At 47.6% G+C, this 19,361-nt stretch overlaps 1 protein-coding gene across 1 annotated transcript in view; it reads left to right on the top strand.

Annotated features, from left to right (window-relative positions):
• Nucleotides 1-5,052: 5,052 nt before the first annotated feature.
• The window catches only part of SRP68 (signal recognition particle 68), a 344,507-nt gene continuing 330,198 nt past the window's right edge, over nt 5,053-19,361 (top strand). The window contains exon 1 of the mRNA XM_078654565.1: nt 5,053-6,116. Coding sequence (XP_078510691.1) covers nt 5,987-6,116 — 130 coding nt within the window. The 5' untranslated portion in view covers nt 5,053-5,986. The remainder of the gene's footprint in view (nt 6,117-19,361) is intronic.

Genomic DNA, 19,361 nt, shown 5'->3' with positions numbered 1-19,361 from the left:
AGCAGTAGTAGTGCAAGCTTCACCCAGGCACACAGAGGGCAGAAGCAGTGTGTAGTTCCCCCTGAGAAAAAGCATGCATGGGCAACAGAAGTGAAACCTTCCCTCACACAAGGAGTATAGAAGGCAGCAGTGCAAGCCTCTCTCAGTCTCAGTTTCATCAGCAGTGGTGCAAATGTTTCTCGGGCACAAAACAGGGGCAGAAGATTTGAAAGCTTGTTTGTACCAGTCACACAGCATGTGGCGGCAGGAGTGCAAGCACTCCTACGGCTTACATTGGGGGAAGCCGTACTTTCGGCATCGGCTCAGATGAACAGAGATGAACAGAGCAGCAGCGGAAATGCCCGCTTTCTCCCTGCTATGTTGATTTGCACCCCATGAGCCCTCGGTTTCTTAGTGGCCATTCCAGGAAAAGTAAGAGTTATAGGCGGACAATGCAGTGCATGCCACTTAGTCATTGAGCATTACTCACCAGGGGTCACCCCGACCTCGGCAGCCAGTTTCAAAATGTGCATTTAATCCATGGCCTGATATTCCGGTCACTGTGTCAATGTGTAGCCGCACAAAGATGCCAATTAGTGACTTCAGTGATTGTGGTTGTTGCCAAATGCACGACTGATTCTAATTAACTAATCCTACGTGTTTTAGCCCTTGAAGTGACACACTTTTCATCTCTATACCAATCTCCTGAATGCACCTATCTTTGGAGTCGGAGACATGGCGTCCACGCATCAGTCTCCTCTGAGCATTTGTCTGGTGCTATTGCTGTATCAACTGTGTGACCACCTCTTGGGCCAAAATGGCCATTCCGCTACTTTGCCATTTCCTTGCAGGCCTCAGGTTAGGCAGACCCCCCAGGATATAGCGGCTTTTGTAAAAATGCCGCGATTTTACAAAAGTGCCGATTTCGCGTGAACTTTTGTAAAAATCGCTGCATTTTTCCAAAAGTGCCGATTTCGCGGCAAATCGCGAAATCCTGGAGGGTCTGTTTATCAAGGCCTGGCCACCAAAAGTGTTCCTTCAATTTCCTTGACGTGCCCCCAACACCAAAATGTCCCTGATGAGCTGCTTTGAAGAGTTTACTCCGTAGGTTAAAAGGAGGAACACATTGATCACCCCTGAAAATTACAACATTTACAATAGAAAGCTCATCAGAAATTTGGGTATAGGGCTTTAAAGAAGCGGGAAGAGCACGAACCTTGGGCGATCCTGAAATAATCATATTTTTAACTGCAACTAAAACTGCGTCATCAGAATAAATTTTAGACAAATTAGCCTCTGAAATAGAAAAAGGTGAGCGAACCAACTCTTCTATGGAAGCTACAACACATTCTATGTCGTCACAATCAAAGTTCCCATCATCATCATTCCCCAAAGCCAGTCTTGAAAGAGCATCAGCCCTCAAGTTATTACCTCCTGATATGTGTTGTATGGTAAAATTATACCCATGAAGCCTTGATAGGATCCTAACAAGTCTGGCAGAGGCCTTCCCTGTGCTGTTCCCATTAAGGAGATGTAATAGGGGTTTGTGATCACTCAAAAGTGTAAAATTTGATCCCCATATAGAAGTCTTAAACTTTTCCACAGCCCACGAACAGGCAAGGGCTTCTCTCTCGATGGTGCTATAATTTGACTACGCACCACTCAGAGATCTCGATGCGAATCCAATGGTGTTTTCTTTAGGACCACTCCATTGACAAAGCACCGCACCCAAACCTTTCTGGCTTGCGTCCACAGAAATGGTGTATTTTAATCCAGGAGTGAAAGAGGATAAGGCTGGTGCCTCAACAATAACTCTTTTTACAAGATTAAAAGCACAATCTGAGTCTTGAGACCACAAACATTTTACATCTTTTTTTTTTAAAAGAACACGAAGAGGTTGAACAAGTTGAGAGTAATTTTGTACAAATCTGGAATAATATTCCGCTAGACCTAAGAAAGACTTCAATGAGTCTTTATCTTTAGGAATGGGAACATCTGAAATAGCTTTCGTGAGTGAGAGCTTGGGTCTAATTCCTTCAGCAGAGATGCTATGCCCAAGATAATCTCATTCCTTCACAAAAAATTGCATTTCTTTTCTCCCAGAGTTATACCAACTTTCTTGAAACGTGATAAAACTTCCCTTAGAGTCTTCAGATGCTCACTTTTGGTTCTTGAATGTATCAAAAAATCGTCCTGGTATGCTTGGACACAATCAATATAATTTAAAATAGTGTCCATAAATTTCTGGAAGACACTTGCGGCGGATGACAACCCAAAAGGAAGCCTTAAATACCTAAATGCTCCAAATGGGGTAATGAATGTAGTGAGTTCTGATGATGACTTAGTGAGTGGAATCTGATGATAGGCACTTCTGAGATCAAGAAGTGTGAAGACCCTTGACTCAGAAATGCCTGTGAGTAAATCTTGGATTTTCAGTAAGGGATGACAGTCCACGATTATATTTTGATTTAAAGAGCGAAGGTCTGCACATAGGCGAATGCTGGAGTCCCTTTTTTTTAACTACAACAATGGGGCTGACCCAAAGTGAAGAATCTGTCGACACAATAATGCCTTCAGACACCATTTTATCCAAAACTTTCTTTAAATCATCCCTCACATTTAGTGGAATATGTCCTAATTTATGCACAACCGGAATGGCATTGGGCTTAAGGCTAATTAAGTGTTCAAAATGTTTGATTTTTCCAACAGAATCATTGAAAACTTCAGGAAACTCAGAGATTATGCCATGAATCACAGCACTCTCAATATCATCTACAACAAAGATTGAAGTATCATTTATCTGGACCGGAGAATCCGACCCAGGAACTAATTTAGGACCCATTTTGGCAAGGTCTTGCCAACCAACTATACATTTACCATCAATGGCTACGTAAACTTTTGTTTTTGTACATATACCTAAGCATAAAAATAGCCCAGCATATCAATGTTCTTACCGCCATATGCTTTTGGAATGATATCTAACGGTTTTAGGTGTACCTTACTGGAGCTCCAGAATCAGCCATCATGTCTAAGTTAATGTGATCAACTAAACCCTCACAGGTTGGATCTTTAACACGACTATTGTTGGAGGAAGTTTCAACTAAATCAATAGATAGTATCTCCTTCTGTATAATAATCCACATTTGTAAAGCGCACAATCACCCGTAAGGGTCTCTAGGCGCTGGGGGCCGTCGGGAAGATTAAGCGAGCTATTGCCCAGAGTCACATGGTGCTGGGCTAACCTGCCGCCGGAGCCGGGGATCGAACCCTGATCCCCAGATTCCAGCGTCAGTCGCCCTGGCCGCGGCGCCACACCTCTCACCTCTATAACATTTGCATGAGTGTCAAAAGCATTAATTTCAACAGTTTTAACATGAATATTGTCCAGGGATGATTAAAGAGAAGAAACATTCACATCAGTATTATCAAAAGAGGATAGAGTGCTAACTTGAACTGTCTTTCTATTCCTACAAACAGTGTTGAAATGACCAATTCTGCTCCAAAATGTACACCTTTTACTCAAGGCAGGGCAAATTGGGCTGTTACTAATGTGCATCTTAGATCCACATCTGAAACAGACTTTTTCTGAAAAGGTTTCATGGTTTTGTTTTTGGAATAAACAGCATTGACCTGCATATCACTATGTATAGGGGAAATATTTCCTTCAGAAATACCTCTCGATGAAATTATAGATCTTTCCACACTTTTTGCCATGTCTATTACTTCTGATAGGGATGGATCACGACAACTCAGAATTCTCTCTTGGATCTTTTTGTGATAGCACTTATATAGAAACTGGTCTCTGAGTACAGTATCTAAATATGATCCAAAGTTGCAGTCCGCAGCTAGGTTTCTTAGCGCAGATATAAATTCCTCAACAGATTCATGTTGTTTTTGCTTTCTTTTCATAAAGTTGAAACGTTCCAACATAACACTGGGTTGTTCTAAAAAAAAATTATTCAATCTCAAAATCGCGTCTGTGAATTCATTCCATCCATCTCCATTGCCTGGAGGAGGTAGAGATGGTGGAAGATTATCAAAGGTTTCTCGCCCAGCGCTCCCTAAGTGGCTATATAAAATAGCAAGTTTCCTTTTTGCTGAATACTCATCTGCACCAATTGCAATTAAATAACTCTCAAAACTCTTATACCATAATTTCCATGCTTCTTTTGGTTTCCCAGGTGCAGGAAGAAAATGGTTTAAACTAACAATTTGCTGATTGGTAGCCATATTTAAAAAGAATTTCCTTTTCTTTTTTTTTTAATCTCTGAATAAATAAATATTAAAATAATCAGTAAAGGTACCTCAGAATTTTGTTCCTTCTTGTTACCTCCTTTTCTGTATTCCAAATGTCAATAAATTCATAAGCCCCTTTTAAAAAAAATATATATATATATATATATAATTTGTAACAGGCTTGAAATATTAAAGCTAACCGCTTTGTCGATTTCTTCAAAATCGCACGAAATGAAGTTAAACGACGATCCTCTTCAGTTGAAATTGGATGTCGAGCTGTTACTATGGAAATAGCTTGTTTCACAACAACTAAGATGACCGCCGGTGCGTGATCATGTTGAAGTACGTGATGAAGTTGCAAAGATTCCTCTCAATGAAGCTTGTCACTCTGACGTTGCACTACGCGTCATGAATGACATCGGTTAACACCAATCACTTATCCTGAAACTTGAAAAAATTCCCAAAATTAACTGCTGACTCGTCTTGAAATCTATTTTCTCCGGATTTCCACGAGCGGAGCCAAACAGTATCCTCGGGTAAGATGACGTTCTTTTTAAAAGATGTTGGAAAATTGGTTAAAACGCTGCTCGACCCTCGTCACCAAATGTAAAAATGACAGTTGCCTTTGACAGTTGTTAGGAGGTGTGGCGCCGCGGCCAGGGCGACTGACGCTGGAATCTGGGGACCACGGTTCGATCCCCGGCTCCGGCGGCAGGTTAGCCCAGCACCATGTGACTCTGGGCAATAGCTCGCTTAATCTTCCCGACGGCCCCCAGCGCCTAGAGACCCTTACGGGTGATTGTGCGCTTTACAAATGTGGACTTTACTTTACTTTAGTAAGCATTGAGTCTGTGACCTGTGCGCACCCTCCCCCTCACCCAGTGTGTTGTATTTCAACTTATACATTAAACTTGACTTCAGCGATCAACTGTGTGCCCTCCTTCTTTACACTCTCCCACCATAATGTGGCCTTGGGCGGAGCAGAAAGAAAGAAAGCTTGTGTGCTTCAGTCATGTAAAGAGGTTAACTTCATTATAGTTGAGATGACAAAAATAGAAGTGAAGCAAAAAGTAATATATCCAAATGAAGTTTATTCCTTAGATGTAAGCAGCATAAAAACAGGAGCACGTCTGAATCATCCAATGTCCTACTGCTGGAGGGCATTTGGAAACATTCTCCACGAGCGATGCACTTTTGAAGAGAAACACTCTTCAGAAGTACGCGCTGTGGAATGTAACTACAATATCAATTCATAAACATAAAAGAAATACATACATGAAAACATACTATGTACTTTACAAGTCGGCTATACATTTGCTGATTTGCAATTTTGCTTATACTTTGGCATACTCGGATTTGCAGTTGTTCTTGCTATTAAGGTTGCTTATGAAAATGCAGGAAATAATCATAATAGGATCTCCTGATCTTGGAATAAAAATAAAATCACCTTTCCTTTAAATGCCCCTCTTAAGTATAGCGCCAAATGTTGGCAAACATTCAAAATAGACAGATCGATGTCCTTTTCTTTCATCTAGAAGTATAAACAAAGAAGTGTACTAATAAAAACTCACACTTGGGAAACAAACGCTAAGTCACCTCTCTAAAGCATTGCTGTATTGTACTGCACGGTTAACCTTACAAGCCACAACAAACTGCGTCCGTGCACCCTCCATGGTGGCCGCCATGTCTACTCTCAATAACCCGTCACCACCTTATTGAGAATGTGCTTCCGGTGCTTCTCTGCCCACGTGTCTCTATTGTCAATCCCGTGATGCAGCGCGCAGAGCGGAAGCTGACGGAGCAGCGGCTTGGGCTCATGGAGGAGAATAAGGAGAACGAGCGGCCGGCGGGGCCCCAAGGGCCCGGGAAAGGGGCTCCCCGGGACGGACTGGGGCTGGAGAGTATCCTGAAGGGTAGACATCATATTTCTAAGTTAAAGCCGCGAGTTAAAACCCTGCAGAGGCGTGCTGTATGGATGTGCTGGTGTTGGAAAGAGCAGGAGAGCGAAATCGGGGAGCAAAGAAACCAAGGTAGAATGATAAGCTGCCCCCCTAGGGGCCACTAATGAATTATATGGGGGCGAGGAGGCTACCACGGGAAGCGCATAACAAGAGATGGTGGCACAGTAAGGTTGTCACCGGGAACCTTACAAAAGCCATCGTGTTAGGGACAGGACAAGACGACTCGAATATCTTTGCTTTCTGGCAAGCTGTTGTCATGCTGTTTAGGAGACATCTGATACTCGTGGGAAAAGTTTGTCACAAGACCATTTGCGAGGTGCTGTCAGATGTGATATGATGGGATCCATTTGGGGGCAAAGGTGATCACTTGTGAAAGTTTGTATTATGTTAAGGAGCTGTCCCTGGCCGAGGGATTCGACCCACGGTGGAGTGGGAGATTCGGCTGTCAGCTTTCACTGACAACAGGCTTCCACTAACCGGTTGATCTTTTGTGTCACTGTTAAAACGATGTACTAATGAGATACTATATTTGCCAAAGGTACCCAATATTTTAGAGCTGCCACTGGTGGATTGTCGTACCAGGGCGGTTGTCACCAGTAAACGCGAAGTTTTCATACCCAGGCGGGTGCTCTTGTGGGCTGACATTGACAAGTTATTTCTTTAGGTAGCTGTGATAGCTGACGAGGCGCTGTGGCTTGTTAACGCATCCACTCAGAAGGAGAATTCTTTTATCACCGTGCCCGCTGGGTATGAGCTAGTTCTGCCTAATCAGCGAATCCACTGCTCCGCTTGGTTAAAGCTGTCACGCCGGTGGTCCCCCTTGAGTAAAACAGAGTAATTGTATTTGCTGAACCTGTCAGGTATTCTGTCTAATGGCATACCCCTTTGTCTTCTTAAGGGACTAAATATTATCGTTTGAAACGGACACACTGGTAAGACCGTGCGGGGTGAAAACATTACTTACAGCTGGATTCATCAAGCTTAATTTCGCTCGCAAACTGGCCCTTTGCGAGTGCAATTTTTGCATTTGGGATTCAACATCCCAAATGCAAAATTCGCTAATGAAGAATTCGCACATTTGCGAGGAATTGCATTTCAGGAATCTCTATTTGAGATTACTTAAATGCAATTCATGAACCATTTTGAAATTGCGGAATCACAATTTTGGACCGCTATTTACCACGAAGTCAAACCTCGTGGTAAATAGCTAAAACTTAGAAAAATGCATTTAAATGCATTTTTCTAAGTTGCATGTTACACACACACACACACACACATGTCCTTTGGACATGTGTGTGCACAATATCGGTGTAAATTCACATTTCAGGGGTGCTACAGGCTGTCCTTTGGACACCCCTGCACCCTTGAAATTGCATCCTTATTTGCGATTAGCAATAAGGAATAACTCCCCATTCATTCCTATGGGCCAAATAAATGGGGAGTTATTCCTTATTTGCGATTAGCAATTTGCTAATCGCAAATAAGGAATGTGTAGGAATCACAATTTATTTAGCAATTCCTACATGAATCCCGTTTTGCAAGTCCTTAATAGCGATTCCTTATGAATCGCTATTAAAGACTCGCAAAACGGCCCTTTCATGAATCTAGCTGTTAGTGCCCTACATCTACACTCCATCATGTAACAGTCTCTTGTAACATCAGCTGATATCTTTAAACCGTGCTTTTCTTTTGGGATCTTAGAGTTAACTATTTCATTTGCCTGGTCACAAAATGGAACGACTTTTCAGTGGGGTATTGTTTTTTTATTTTTGGGAAAGGATTATCTTTGTAACCTTCTGCATTCTTTTGTACTGGTCTTGACGCACAAATTTTAACTGTTTTGGAAGGGGTGCATGGATTATTTTGGGAGGCCTTATGTCGGTAGCAATCATTTATAACGGATATCTGCTCCAGTACATCTTATTCCAAACTGAATGCTAAATACTTGGTTGTGTATTGCTTTTGTGTTTTTCTGTCTGCAAATACAGTCTGATGCTGGGTTCCTTAGGGAGATGTCCTCCACATCTTTGATGTTTGCATACTTCGGCAGGCTCCAGGTTTAACGTTTATTATGACGCAACCCTTGGAAATTAATCCCTTCCAATGTTGTGTATTTGTAATGCAGGTGTGTGTGTCTAGCCCTCTATGGTTCACTATTAAATAAAAAAAAAAACAGATCTTCAGTTTCTTGCGGAATTCAAGAAGAGGAGAGAAGCCCCTGTTGTTGATTGGGAAGCTGTTCCATGCTTTAGAGGATGTAAGATAACACCTGCATGATCTGGTTCTGTGTGTGTGTGGGATATGTGCGAGTAGGAGTCTTGCAGGGGGTATATGTCTGGGTGGTTGGTGTAAGGAGAAAGACTGTTTTGGTAGGTAGGGTCTAAGTTGTGTAGTGCCTTGAATGTGTGTGAGGAGTTTGAAATGAGCATGTTTGCGTATCAGGAGCCAGTGGCGCTCCTTTAGGTGTAGTGTGATGTGAGTTCTGTATGGGCGGTTGAGGATGAGTCAGGCAGCAGAGTTCTGGATGGTCTGGAGTCTTCTAGTGAGTTGCTTGATGATCCCGGAATAGAGGGTGTTCCCATAGTCCAACTTGCTGGTGACTGGAACATGAGTGACAGTTTTTAGGTCTTTCTTTGACTGTGCATGCGGTACTCTCTCTTGAGACATGCTGTACCTACTGTATGGGCTTTTAGCACGCCCAACCTTTTTCTTCTGTTCCTTCATGTGCCTTTTGAAATTCCTTTGTTTTAGTTTGGGAATAGTTTACATTTGTCCCTCTTTTTGCTGCTTTGGTCACACCCTTGAGACTGGCCCTGTTACATGGATCACTTCACTATCTGCCATTTATGGTAGTTTCGGCGCACAACTTTTTCTCTTGTCTTGGCTTGTTTGGCTTTCTAAAAGTGCTCAGCCAAGGGCTGCAAATCATGTCCTTATTTTCCACCGTCTTTGATTTCACAAGCACGGTTTCATCCGGAGGCTGTTTTTCATCCTATAACATTTTTGATTTCATTAGCTCAAATGTCCAAACATTAAATAATATACTAACTTAACCACTTGGATGCTAAGCTGCTTCCTGGATTTCAATGTAATTTCCATTGAAATCAATGGAAACTCCATGACGAGCTGGGCTCGTCAGGAGCGTCGAAGGGGTTAATAGAAGTATTCTTCAAGAAGAAGATTGACAGTAGGATCAACCTATTTACATTGTGCTTTTGACAGTGATTATTTGGATATGATTAAAGAGGTAAACGTGCTATTGTTGCTCCATTTTATGAAAATGGAAGCAGCTTTAAGTTGCATGCTTTCAACTTTTGATGCATTCTTAAGGTTTCAATCATTGGTGAAATAAAACAATATCAGGGGCTTTCTCTTCTTGCTCTCCAAACGAGGCATGTAATGTGAGGTTACTTAACAATATATCCTGCAAGTAAACAGTGCAACACCACCTCAGCAACGCCTATGCACCACCACTTCGCCACCAATCAATGTCACTCGCCACCATTCACAACAAGGGGTGGTGATGGACAGAGTCTCTGAATTAAGCAGAATACTCTCACCCAGTCAAGAGATCAGGGCTAGATCCAACACCGTTTTTTAGCTCATTGCACCATCCCAGTTTCAGAACCTGGCTGTATGCAAATTAGTCTGTCCTGGGCCAGGGACAGACTAATTTGCATATAGCCAGGTTCTGAACTGGGATGGTGCAGTGAGCTAGAAAACGGTGATGGATCAAGCCCTGATCTGTTGACTGGGTAGGAGTGTTCTGATTAACTCAGATACTCTGTCCATCACCACCCCCTTTTTGTAATTATTTTGGCCACCATGAGTGTGGAAGGGTATGCTCAGACATGAGTCCCTTGCTCATTGCACCATCAGGATTCAAGCAAGCCGGGCCGAAGACGGCTGTAATGCCAGAAACCGGTCCCCGGAAGCTTGTTTCCTTTCCAGTGAAGAATTGGCTTGGTAGTTTGGTCTGCCCTGTTCCCATGATGCACTGGGCCAGGGACAGACTAATTTGCATATAGCCAGGTTCTGAACTGGGATGGTGCAGTGAGCTAGAAAACGGTGATGGATCAAGCCCTGATCTGTTGACTGGGTAGGAGTGTTCTGATTAACTCAGATACTCTGTCCATCACCACCCCCTTCTTAGGTCTCGGGACCTATAAGCTGTGCAAAGCACAGCTTCCGGTCCGGAGAATTAATGTTTTTTAGTAGGCCTTCAGAACCCACCTCCCTGTACTGTCTGTCCTCCATTGGCTGGCTTCCTAAACAGAGGCCAGCCATTGGAGGAAAGAGCCGTCCGTCCAAATAAGCTCCGTCTTTTTCGGATTCGGGGGCGTGATTTTTTGCGTTCTTTAGCTGGTGACGTCCGCCACTCAGGACAGCAAAACACGCCCCCGAATTCGAAAAATTCCCGAAGCTTGAGGCCGCCATTTTTTCCCCCGCATCAGCAGAGAAGGAGCGACTGTTTGCACCCCTGGGGAAGTAAGGGGAGCTCCGCGACATGCCTGCCGAACATAAGGTGTCTCCACAGCTGAGGAGAGGCAGGACGATTGCAGGTACGGAGCGGGAGCCAAGGTGCACAAGCAGCAGCCACACCACACCCGGTCCTGCAGCTCGCACAGCCTGCACTCCCCATGGCCACCAGCTCCGTGCTGAGCATGTCCTCCCGGCTGGTCCCGCAGCGTCTCTACCCGGGAATGCACCAGGAGGAGCCTCCCGTTTTCGCCCAGCTCTTTTCTTGTCTTGTTTTGCTCTGTGATGCAGTTCCTCCAGATTACAGGTAAGTGGGACAAGCTCTAGCGGGCTCAGTTACTGGTTCCCCACCTTCTGGCCCTCGCACTTGTGGTCTGCCCAGCGCTCCCACCCCCACCTTGTGACTTGATGCCCTGCTATAGCGGGCTCTGGGGTTTGTGCTATGCCATTTGGCGGCCCGTCTCTGTGTGCTCTGGCGGGGAGTGGTTCCAGCCCTGCTCCCGGGGCGGCTGCCAGTTTGTCACTGTTGTACCTGAAAGCACGAGGATCCCCGGCCCCCTCTAATGTTGATATGTACAGTTGTGGCCTCGAGGCTCGGTTGGCTATCAACCGTGTTTGTTTGATATGAAAACACATATATTTGTGTTAGGTTGCCTGCCAGTCATTACATACTGTGTTTAGGGGCGGACCGGTTCTGGCCTCTGGCCCGACTCGGCCTGCGGCTGCTTTTCCCGTTACGCAGGTTCCCGCCGCTCGTTGATTGCGTCTGTTTTTCCCTATGTCGGGGTGGGCACCTGTGATTTCCGCTCCTCCCCCCACGTCTAGTGGCATTTCTGCCCGGCTCTAGCGGGCTCTGGGGCATGGGGTTATCGTGACCACTCAGCCGTTCATCCTTCACAGGTAGATAAATAGATTGAGTTGGCTAACAATTAAACATCTGTTGTACTTGTGACCTTTTGAATTAGTAGCGGGACCGCTGGCGCTCACCTGGCGGAGTTGTTACTTGGTGGCAGGAGTGTAGGCAATGGTAATTTGTCTGCCTGCGGTTGCAATCTGTTTTTCACGAGTTGCGCTTACTACTGCTGTCCCACGGGAGCAGGGCTGCAATGCGTTTGGGAAGTTACCTCGTTTTCGCTACTACGGTGTCTTTTGTGCCTCCCCATAACGCACATTACTCTCTTATTATTATCCAACGTTGGATGTTCACTGCCTCCAAGATTTGGGTTGTGTTTCAGCTGTTTCTACTATGATTACTGGTACTGTGTTGCGCCATGCTTCCGTACTTCTGTTTGTTGATGGCCCCTTGCTTCCTCGTATGCGCACCTCGTTGGTCTCCGCCTGGTGGCTCAGTGGTCTGATGCATCCACTGTAGGGGCGGGCCTGTGTACAACCTCATAGTCACAGGTTCATATCCCAGCTTGTCTCGGCTGGGTCCTGCTGTCGCCTCCCCCCCCCCCCTCCCTCTGCCGCAGCTCTCCTCCGTCGCTCCCCCGGGCCCCCACCCCTCCCCCCTCTCCAGCGGTGTTGTGCTTATTCCCTCTGTCCTCGTGCTATTGAGGATTCCCTCTGTGTTGTTGAATGTTTAGTGTGCGTTCACCTGCCGATCTGACCCCCCCTCTTGTATTATTTTATTTATAGGTTTTTTCTGCGTGACCACTAGAACTACAGTCATTTGAACATGACCTCTCTGGAGCATGGTGGCTTCCGTAGATTGTTTCTGCGAAATCGCAGGAATTTTCCCTTTGCGCTAGTGGAGGGGTAGAGGATTCCAGACAAAGGAGTCTTGTGTTTTAGGATGCCTCCAATATCAGTTGCTATGAAGCCTGTTCACTCCTAGGCGCAGGCAGGCTGACCTCCGGTTTCTAGCGTGATTACATTGGCCCAAGGCTTTGGCAAGGTAAACTTACACCCTACCAGATCGTGGCATGGGTACTATGCAGTGTCTTGAAGTGGGATTTTTCGTTTGATCTGTAACTGATGCAAGGCAACCTGTATCAGGGTGATGTCCAACCAGCAAGGTCCAAAGATGATTTGCGCCGCATAGGCCCCAGCCCGTCACATTCAACTATGGTTTTAGCAGAGAGTCGGATTGTAATGGCATTGCGGTATCCAAGGTGCAATGTTGTGACTGTAATACACAGAGAAGTCTTGTTGTGGGTTGCGGTAAGGAATGTAGGATTCCTCCATTAGTTGTAGCAGGTGAAAGAAGACATTTTGGTGAGAACACTACTTTAAGATGAAATTTAGAGGTTTCACGCTTTTTGGATTGGTTCAGGAGGCCTTTTATTGATAGTGGGGAGCTGAACAGAAGGAACGTGAAGTTGATGGGCCTGGACCAGGATCTCCATTTGGACGCACTAAGGTGCAGTGTGTTTTGATGCTACTGTGTCTGACTGTGTGTTGGGCACACTCTGATTGGTTGCAGAACCCTTGATTTTTTGAGAAGTTTTAAGTACAACAGTGTTTATTTGGTGGTATTTTTTTTTAATCTTTGATTACTTTTTCGCCGAATGGTGCTTGTGCAACTTTAGCAAGGAGTTATGGAGTATCCAGGTTTGGTGTTTGCAAGCTTGATCTCATCTACTGGACTCAGGTTATGTACTAAACAGCAGCTCCTGCCAGGCACGTCCAAGGGTAATGGATGCATATTTTATCTTCCCAGTAGGAGGGCGCTGTAGCCTTAGAGTAACGAACAGTCAGAGAATGGCTGTAGATAATGAGGACTCTGCTCCCCAGCCCCCACTTGCACCGCCACCAGAGGTGCCAGTGCGTGATGTGGAAAGCAAGCGCTGGAAGTTCCTGGCTTGCTACCTCTGTTTCCATGGCTTCATGACGCAGCTGCGACCAGGAGAGAGCTTTATAACCCCGTATCTGCTGGGGACTGATAAAAATTTCACCAAAGAGGAGGTAAGAAAAGTTTGGAATTAGCCCACATTGTAGAACATTGAACCACTACAGCATTGCAGTTCACATAGACAATGCAATCCATTCTTTGTGTTGAGTCCAGAGGAAAGCGGAAACACAGATAAATGGATTTCTTTTAGAGAGATTACTATATTGTGACCGTCTGTTATAACTTACCTCACTTACAACCTGTGAGATCTTACACTGCCCTGAGCTCTGTTGTAAGCGGCCCTCTGCCCTAAGATTTACTGAACACCTCATGAACAGTTGATTTGCACATTGTTTGCCATCTCAGTCTCATTGTTTACATCTTCAAATTTGTCGAAGGCTATTTTCTTGCATTACTAAGAGTTTGCAGTAGGAGCTATGCATTTCCATGTGAGGAACGTCTGAATTTTTTTCTAGCTTCTCCTGCAAGCCAGTGAGATGTTATCACGCAGTTGCGTTCCAACATTCCATTTTGCTTCCAAATAATGTGGAAAATTGAGAATAATGCAAATGATTCACTAATAGCACAGGGTTTCATATTTTATAAGATTGTATACACAACTGTATAAATTGCCAGTATATAATATTCTTCAAGCAGTGGAAAAAAATAACTATTCCCCTACTGGTATTGCAACAGTGCATTGAATGTTGTAGTTGTTTTAGGATGAACCAGCCAATAGACCAACTTGTATGACCCTAGGCAGTGAGTCCCTTTTCCTGCAGCCAACGTTAGAAATAAAGAAAAAAAATGCCCTTAAAGTGTTTGTGTATCTCGCTGCTAAACACCGAGCCAATTTTCCATCACGTTAAAGAGCAGAGGTCCGTTTACAATATGGGGATGTCCATTTCAAGCTGGGATGCACAATCTGCTTGAAACATTCTTTGTGTCTTGTTTGTGAAAGTGGGGGGAAAAACATGTACACTCTCTCACTCTCTCTCACTCTCACACACTCTCTCTCTCACACTCTCAATCTCACTCTCTCTCTCTCAATCTCACTCTCTCTCTCTCAATCTCACTCTCTCTCTCTCAATCTCACTCTCTCTCTCTCAATCTCACTCTCTCTCTCTCTCTCTCTCTCTCACACACTCTCACACACTCTTTCACACTCTCTTTCTCTCTCACACTCTCTCACACTCTCTCTCTCACACACTCTCTCTCACACACACTCTCTCTCTCACTCTCTCTCTCTCACACGCTCTCTCTCACACGCTCTCTCTCTCTCACAGGCTCTCTCTCTCACAGGCTCTCTCTCTCACAGGCTCTCTCTCTCACAGGCTCTCTCTCTCACACGCTCTCTCTCTCACACGCTCTCTCTCTCTCACACGCTCTCTCTCTCTCTCACACGCTCTCTCTCTCTCACACGCTCTCTCTCTCTCTCACACTCTCTCTCTCACACTCTCTCTCACACGCTCTCTCTCACACGCTCTCTCTCACACGCTCTCTCTCACACGCTCTCTCTCACACGCTCTCTCTCACACGCTCTCTCTCTCACACGCTCTCTCTCTCTCACACGCTCTCTCTCTCTCACACGCTCTCTCTCACACGCTCTCTCTCACACGCTCTCTCTCTCTCACACGCTCTCTCTCTCACACGCTCTCTCTCTCACACGCTCTCTCTCTCTCACATGCTCTCTCTCTCACACGCTCTCTCTCTCACACGCTCTCTCTCTCACACGCTCTCTCTCACACGCTCTCTCTCACACGCTCTCTCTCACACGCTCTCTCTCACACGCTCTCTCTCACACGCTCTCTCTCACACGCTCTCTCTCTCACACGCTCTCTCTCTCACACGCTCTCTCTCTCTCACACGCTCTCTCTCTCACACGCTCTCTCTCTCTCACACGCTCTCTCTCTCTCACACTCTCTCTCTCACACTCTCTCTCACACGCTCTCTCTCACACGCTCTCTCTCACACGCTCTCTCTCACACGCTCTCTCTCACACGCTCTCTCTCTCTCACACGCTCTCTCTCTCTCACACGCTCTCTCTCTCTCACACGCTCTCTCTCACACGCTCTCTCTCTCACACGCTCTCTCTCTCTCACACGCTCTCTCTCTCACACGCTCTCTCTCTCTCACATGCTCTCTCTCTCACACGCTCTCTCTCTCACACGCTCTCTCTCTCACACGCTCTCTCTCACACGCTCTCTCTCACACGCTCTCTCTCTCACACGCTCTCTCTCTCACACGCTCTCTCTCTCTCACACGCTCTCTCTCTCTCACGCTCTCTCTCTCTCACGCTCTCTCTCTCTCACGCTCTCTCTCTCTCACGCGCTCTCTCTCTCTCGCGCTCTCTCTCTCACGCTCTCTCTCTCACGCTCTCTCTCTCTCACGCTCTGTCTCTCTCACGCTCTGTCTCTCACACGCTCTGTCTCTCACACGCTCTGTCTCTCACACGCTCTGTCTCTCACACGCTCTGTCTCTCACACGCTCTGTCTCTCACACGCTCTGTCTCTCACACGCTCTGTCTCTCACACGCTCTGTCTCTCACTCGCTCTGTCTCTCACACGCTCTGTCTCTCACACGCTCTGTCTCTCACACGCTCTGTCTCTCACACGCTCTGTCTCTCACACGCTCTGTCTCTCACACGCTCTGTCTCTCACACGCTCTGTCTCTCTTACGCTCTGTCTCTCACTCGCTCTGTCTCTCACGCGCTCTGTCTCTCACGCGCTCTGTCTCTCACGCGCTCTGTCTCTCACGCGCTCTGTCTCTCACGCGCTCTGTCTCTCACGCGCTCTGTCTCTCACGCGCTCTGTCTCTCACGCGCTCTGTCTCTCACGCGCTCTGTCTCTCACGCGCTCTGTCTCTCACGCGCTCTGTCTCTCACGCGCTCTGTCTCTCACACGCTCTGTCTCTCACACGCTCTGTCTCTCACACGCTCTGTCTCTCACACGCTCTGTCTCTCACACGCTCTGTCTCTCACACGCTCTGTCTCTCACACGCTCTGTCTCTCACACGCTCTGTCTCTCACACGCTCTGTCTCTCACACGCTCTGTCTCTCACACGCTCTGTCTCTCACACGCTCTGTCTCTCACACGCTCTGTCTCTCACACGCTCTGTCTCTCACACGCTCTGTCTCTCACACGCTCTGTCTCTCACACGCTCTGTCTCTCACACGCTCTGTCTCTCACACGCTCTGTCTCTCACACGCTCTGTCTCTCACACGCTCTGTCTCTCACACGCTCTGTCTCTCACACGCTCTGTCTCTCACACGCTCTGTCTCTCACACGCTCTGTCTCTCACACGCTCTGTCTCTCACACGCTCTGTCTCTCACACGCTCTGTCTCTCACACGCTCTGTCTCTCACACGCTCTGTCTCTCACACGCTCTGTCTCTCACACGCTCTGTCTCTCACACGCTCTGTCCTCTCACACGCTCTGTCTCTCACACCTCTGTCTCTCACACGCTCTGTCTCTCACACCTCTGTCTCTCACACGCTCTGTCTCTCACCGCTCTGTCTCTCACACGCTCTGTCTCTCACCACACGCTCTGTCTCTCACACGCTCTGTCTCTCACACGCTCTGTCTCTCACACGCTCTGTCTCTCACACGCTCTGTCTCTCACAACGCTCTGTCCTCTCCGCTCTGTCTCTCACACGCTCTGTCTCTCACACGCTCTGTCTCTCACACGCTCTGTCTCTCACACGCTCTGTCTCTCACACGCTCTGTCTCTCACACGCTCTGTCTCTCGCACGCTCTGTCTCTCGCACGCTCTGTCTCTCGCACGCTCTGTCTCTCGCTCGCTCTCTCTCACACGCTCGCTCTCTCTCACACGCTCGCTCTCTCTCACACGCTCTGTCTCTCACACGCTCTGTCTCTCACACGCTCTGTCTCTCACACGCTCGCTCTCTCTCACACGCTCGCTCTCTCTCACACGCTCGCTCTCTCTCACACGCTCTCTCTCTCTCACACGCTCGCTCTCTCTCACACGCTCGCTCTCTCTCACACGCTCGCTCTCTCTCACACGCTCGCTCTCTCTCACACGCTCGCTCTCTCTCACACGCTCGCTCTCTCTCACACGCTCGCTCTCTCTCACACGCTCGCTCTCTCTCACACGCTCGCTCTCTCTCACACGCTCGCTCTCTCTCACACGCTCGCTCTCTCTCACACGCTCGCTCTCTCTCACACGCTCTGTCTCTCACACGCTCTGTCTCTCACACGCTCTGTCTCTCACACGCTCTGTCTCTCACACGCTCTGTCTCTCACACGCTCTGTCTCTCACACGCTCTGTCTCTCACACGCTCTGTCTCTCACACGCTCTGTCTCTCACACGCTCTGTCTCTCACACGCTCTGTCTCTCACACGCTCTGTCTCTCACACGCTCTGTCTCTCACACGCTCTGTCTCTCACACGCTCTGTCTCTCACACGCTCTGTCTCTCACACGCTCTGTCTCTCACACGCTCTGTCTCTCACACGCTCTGTCTCTCACACGCTCTGTCTCTCACACGCTCTGTCTCTCACACGCTCTGTCTCTCACACGCTCTGTCTCTCACACGCTCTGTCTCTCACACGCTCTGTCTCTCACACGCTCTGTCTCTCACACGCTCTGTCTCTCACACGCTCTGTCTCTCACACGCTCTGTCTCTCACACGCTCTGTCTCTCACACGCTCTGTCTCTCACACGCTCTGTCTCTCACACGCTCTGTCTCTCACACGCTCTGTCTCTCACACGCTCTGTCTCTCACACGCTCTGTCTCTCACACGCTCTGTCTCTCACACGCTCTGTCTCTCGCACGCTCTGTCTCTCGCACGCTCTGTCTCTCGCACGCTCTGTCTCTCGCTCGCTCTCTCTCACACGCTCGCTCTCTCTCACACGCTCGCTCTCTCTCACACGCTCTGTCTCTCACACGCTCTGTCTCTCACACGCTCTGTCTCTCACACGCTCGCTCTCTCTCACACGCTCGCTCTCTCTCACACGCTCGCTCTCTCTCACACGCTCGCTCTCTCTCACACGCTCTCTCTCACACGCTCTCTCTCTCACACGCTCTCTCTCTCACACGCTCTCTCTCTCTCACACGCTCTCTCTCTCACACGCTCTCTCTCTCTCACACGCTCTCTCTCTCTCACACTCTCTCTCTCACACTCTCTCTCACACGCTCTCTCTCACACGCTCTCTCTCACACGCTCTCTCTCACACGCTCTCTCTCACACGCTCTCTCTCTCTCACACGCTCTCTCTCTCTCACACGCTCTCTCTCTCTCACACGCTCTCTCTCACACGCTCTCTCTCTCACACGCTCTCTCTCTCTCACACGCTCTCTCTCTCACACGCTCTCTCTCTCTCACATGCTCTCTCTCTCACACGCTCTCTCTCTCACACGCTCTCTCTCTCACACGCTCTCTCTCACACGCTCTCTCTCACACGCTCTCTCTCTCACACGCTCTCTCTCTCACACGCTCTCTCTCTCTCACACGCTCTCTCTCTCTCACGCTCTCTCTCTCTCACGCTCTCTCTCTCTCACGCTCTCTCTCTCTCACGCGCTCTCTCTCTCTCGCGCTCTCTCTCTCACGCTCTCTCTCTCACGCTCTCTCTCTCTCACGCTCTGTCTCTCTCACGCTCTGTCTCTCACACGCTCTGTCTCTCACACGCTCTGTCTCTCACACGCTCTGTCTCTCACACGCTCTGTCTCTCACACGCTCTGTCTCTCACACGCTCTGTCTCTCACACGCTCTGTCTCTCACACGCTCTGTCTCTCACTCGCTCTGTCTCTCACACGCTCTGTCTCTCACACGCTCTGTCTCTCACACGCTCTGTCTCTCACACGCTCTGTCTCTCACACGCTCTGTCTCTCACACGCTCTGTCTCTCACACGCTCT

The sequence above is a fragment of the Lissotriton helveticus genome, chromosome 7 (assembly GCF_964261635.1).
Source record: "Lissotriton helveticus chromosome 7, aLisHel1.1, whole genome shotgun sequence".
Classification (NCBI taxonomy): Eukaryota; Metazoa; Chordata; class Amphibia; order Caudata; family Salamandridae; genus Lissotriton; species Lissotriton helveticus.
This window is presented reverse-complemented; position numbering and strand designations above follow the sequence as displayed.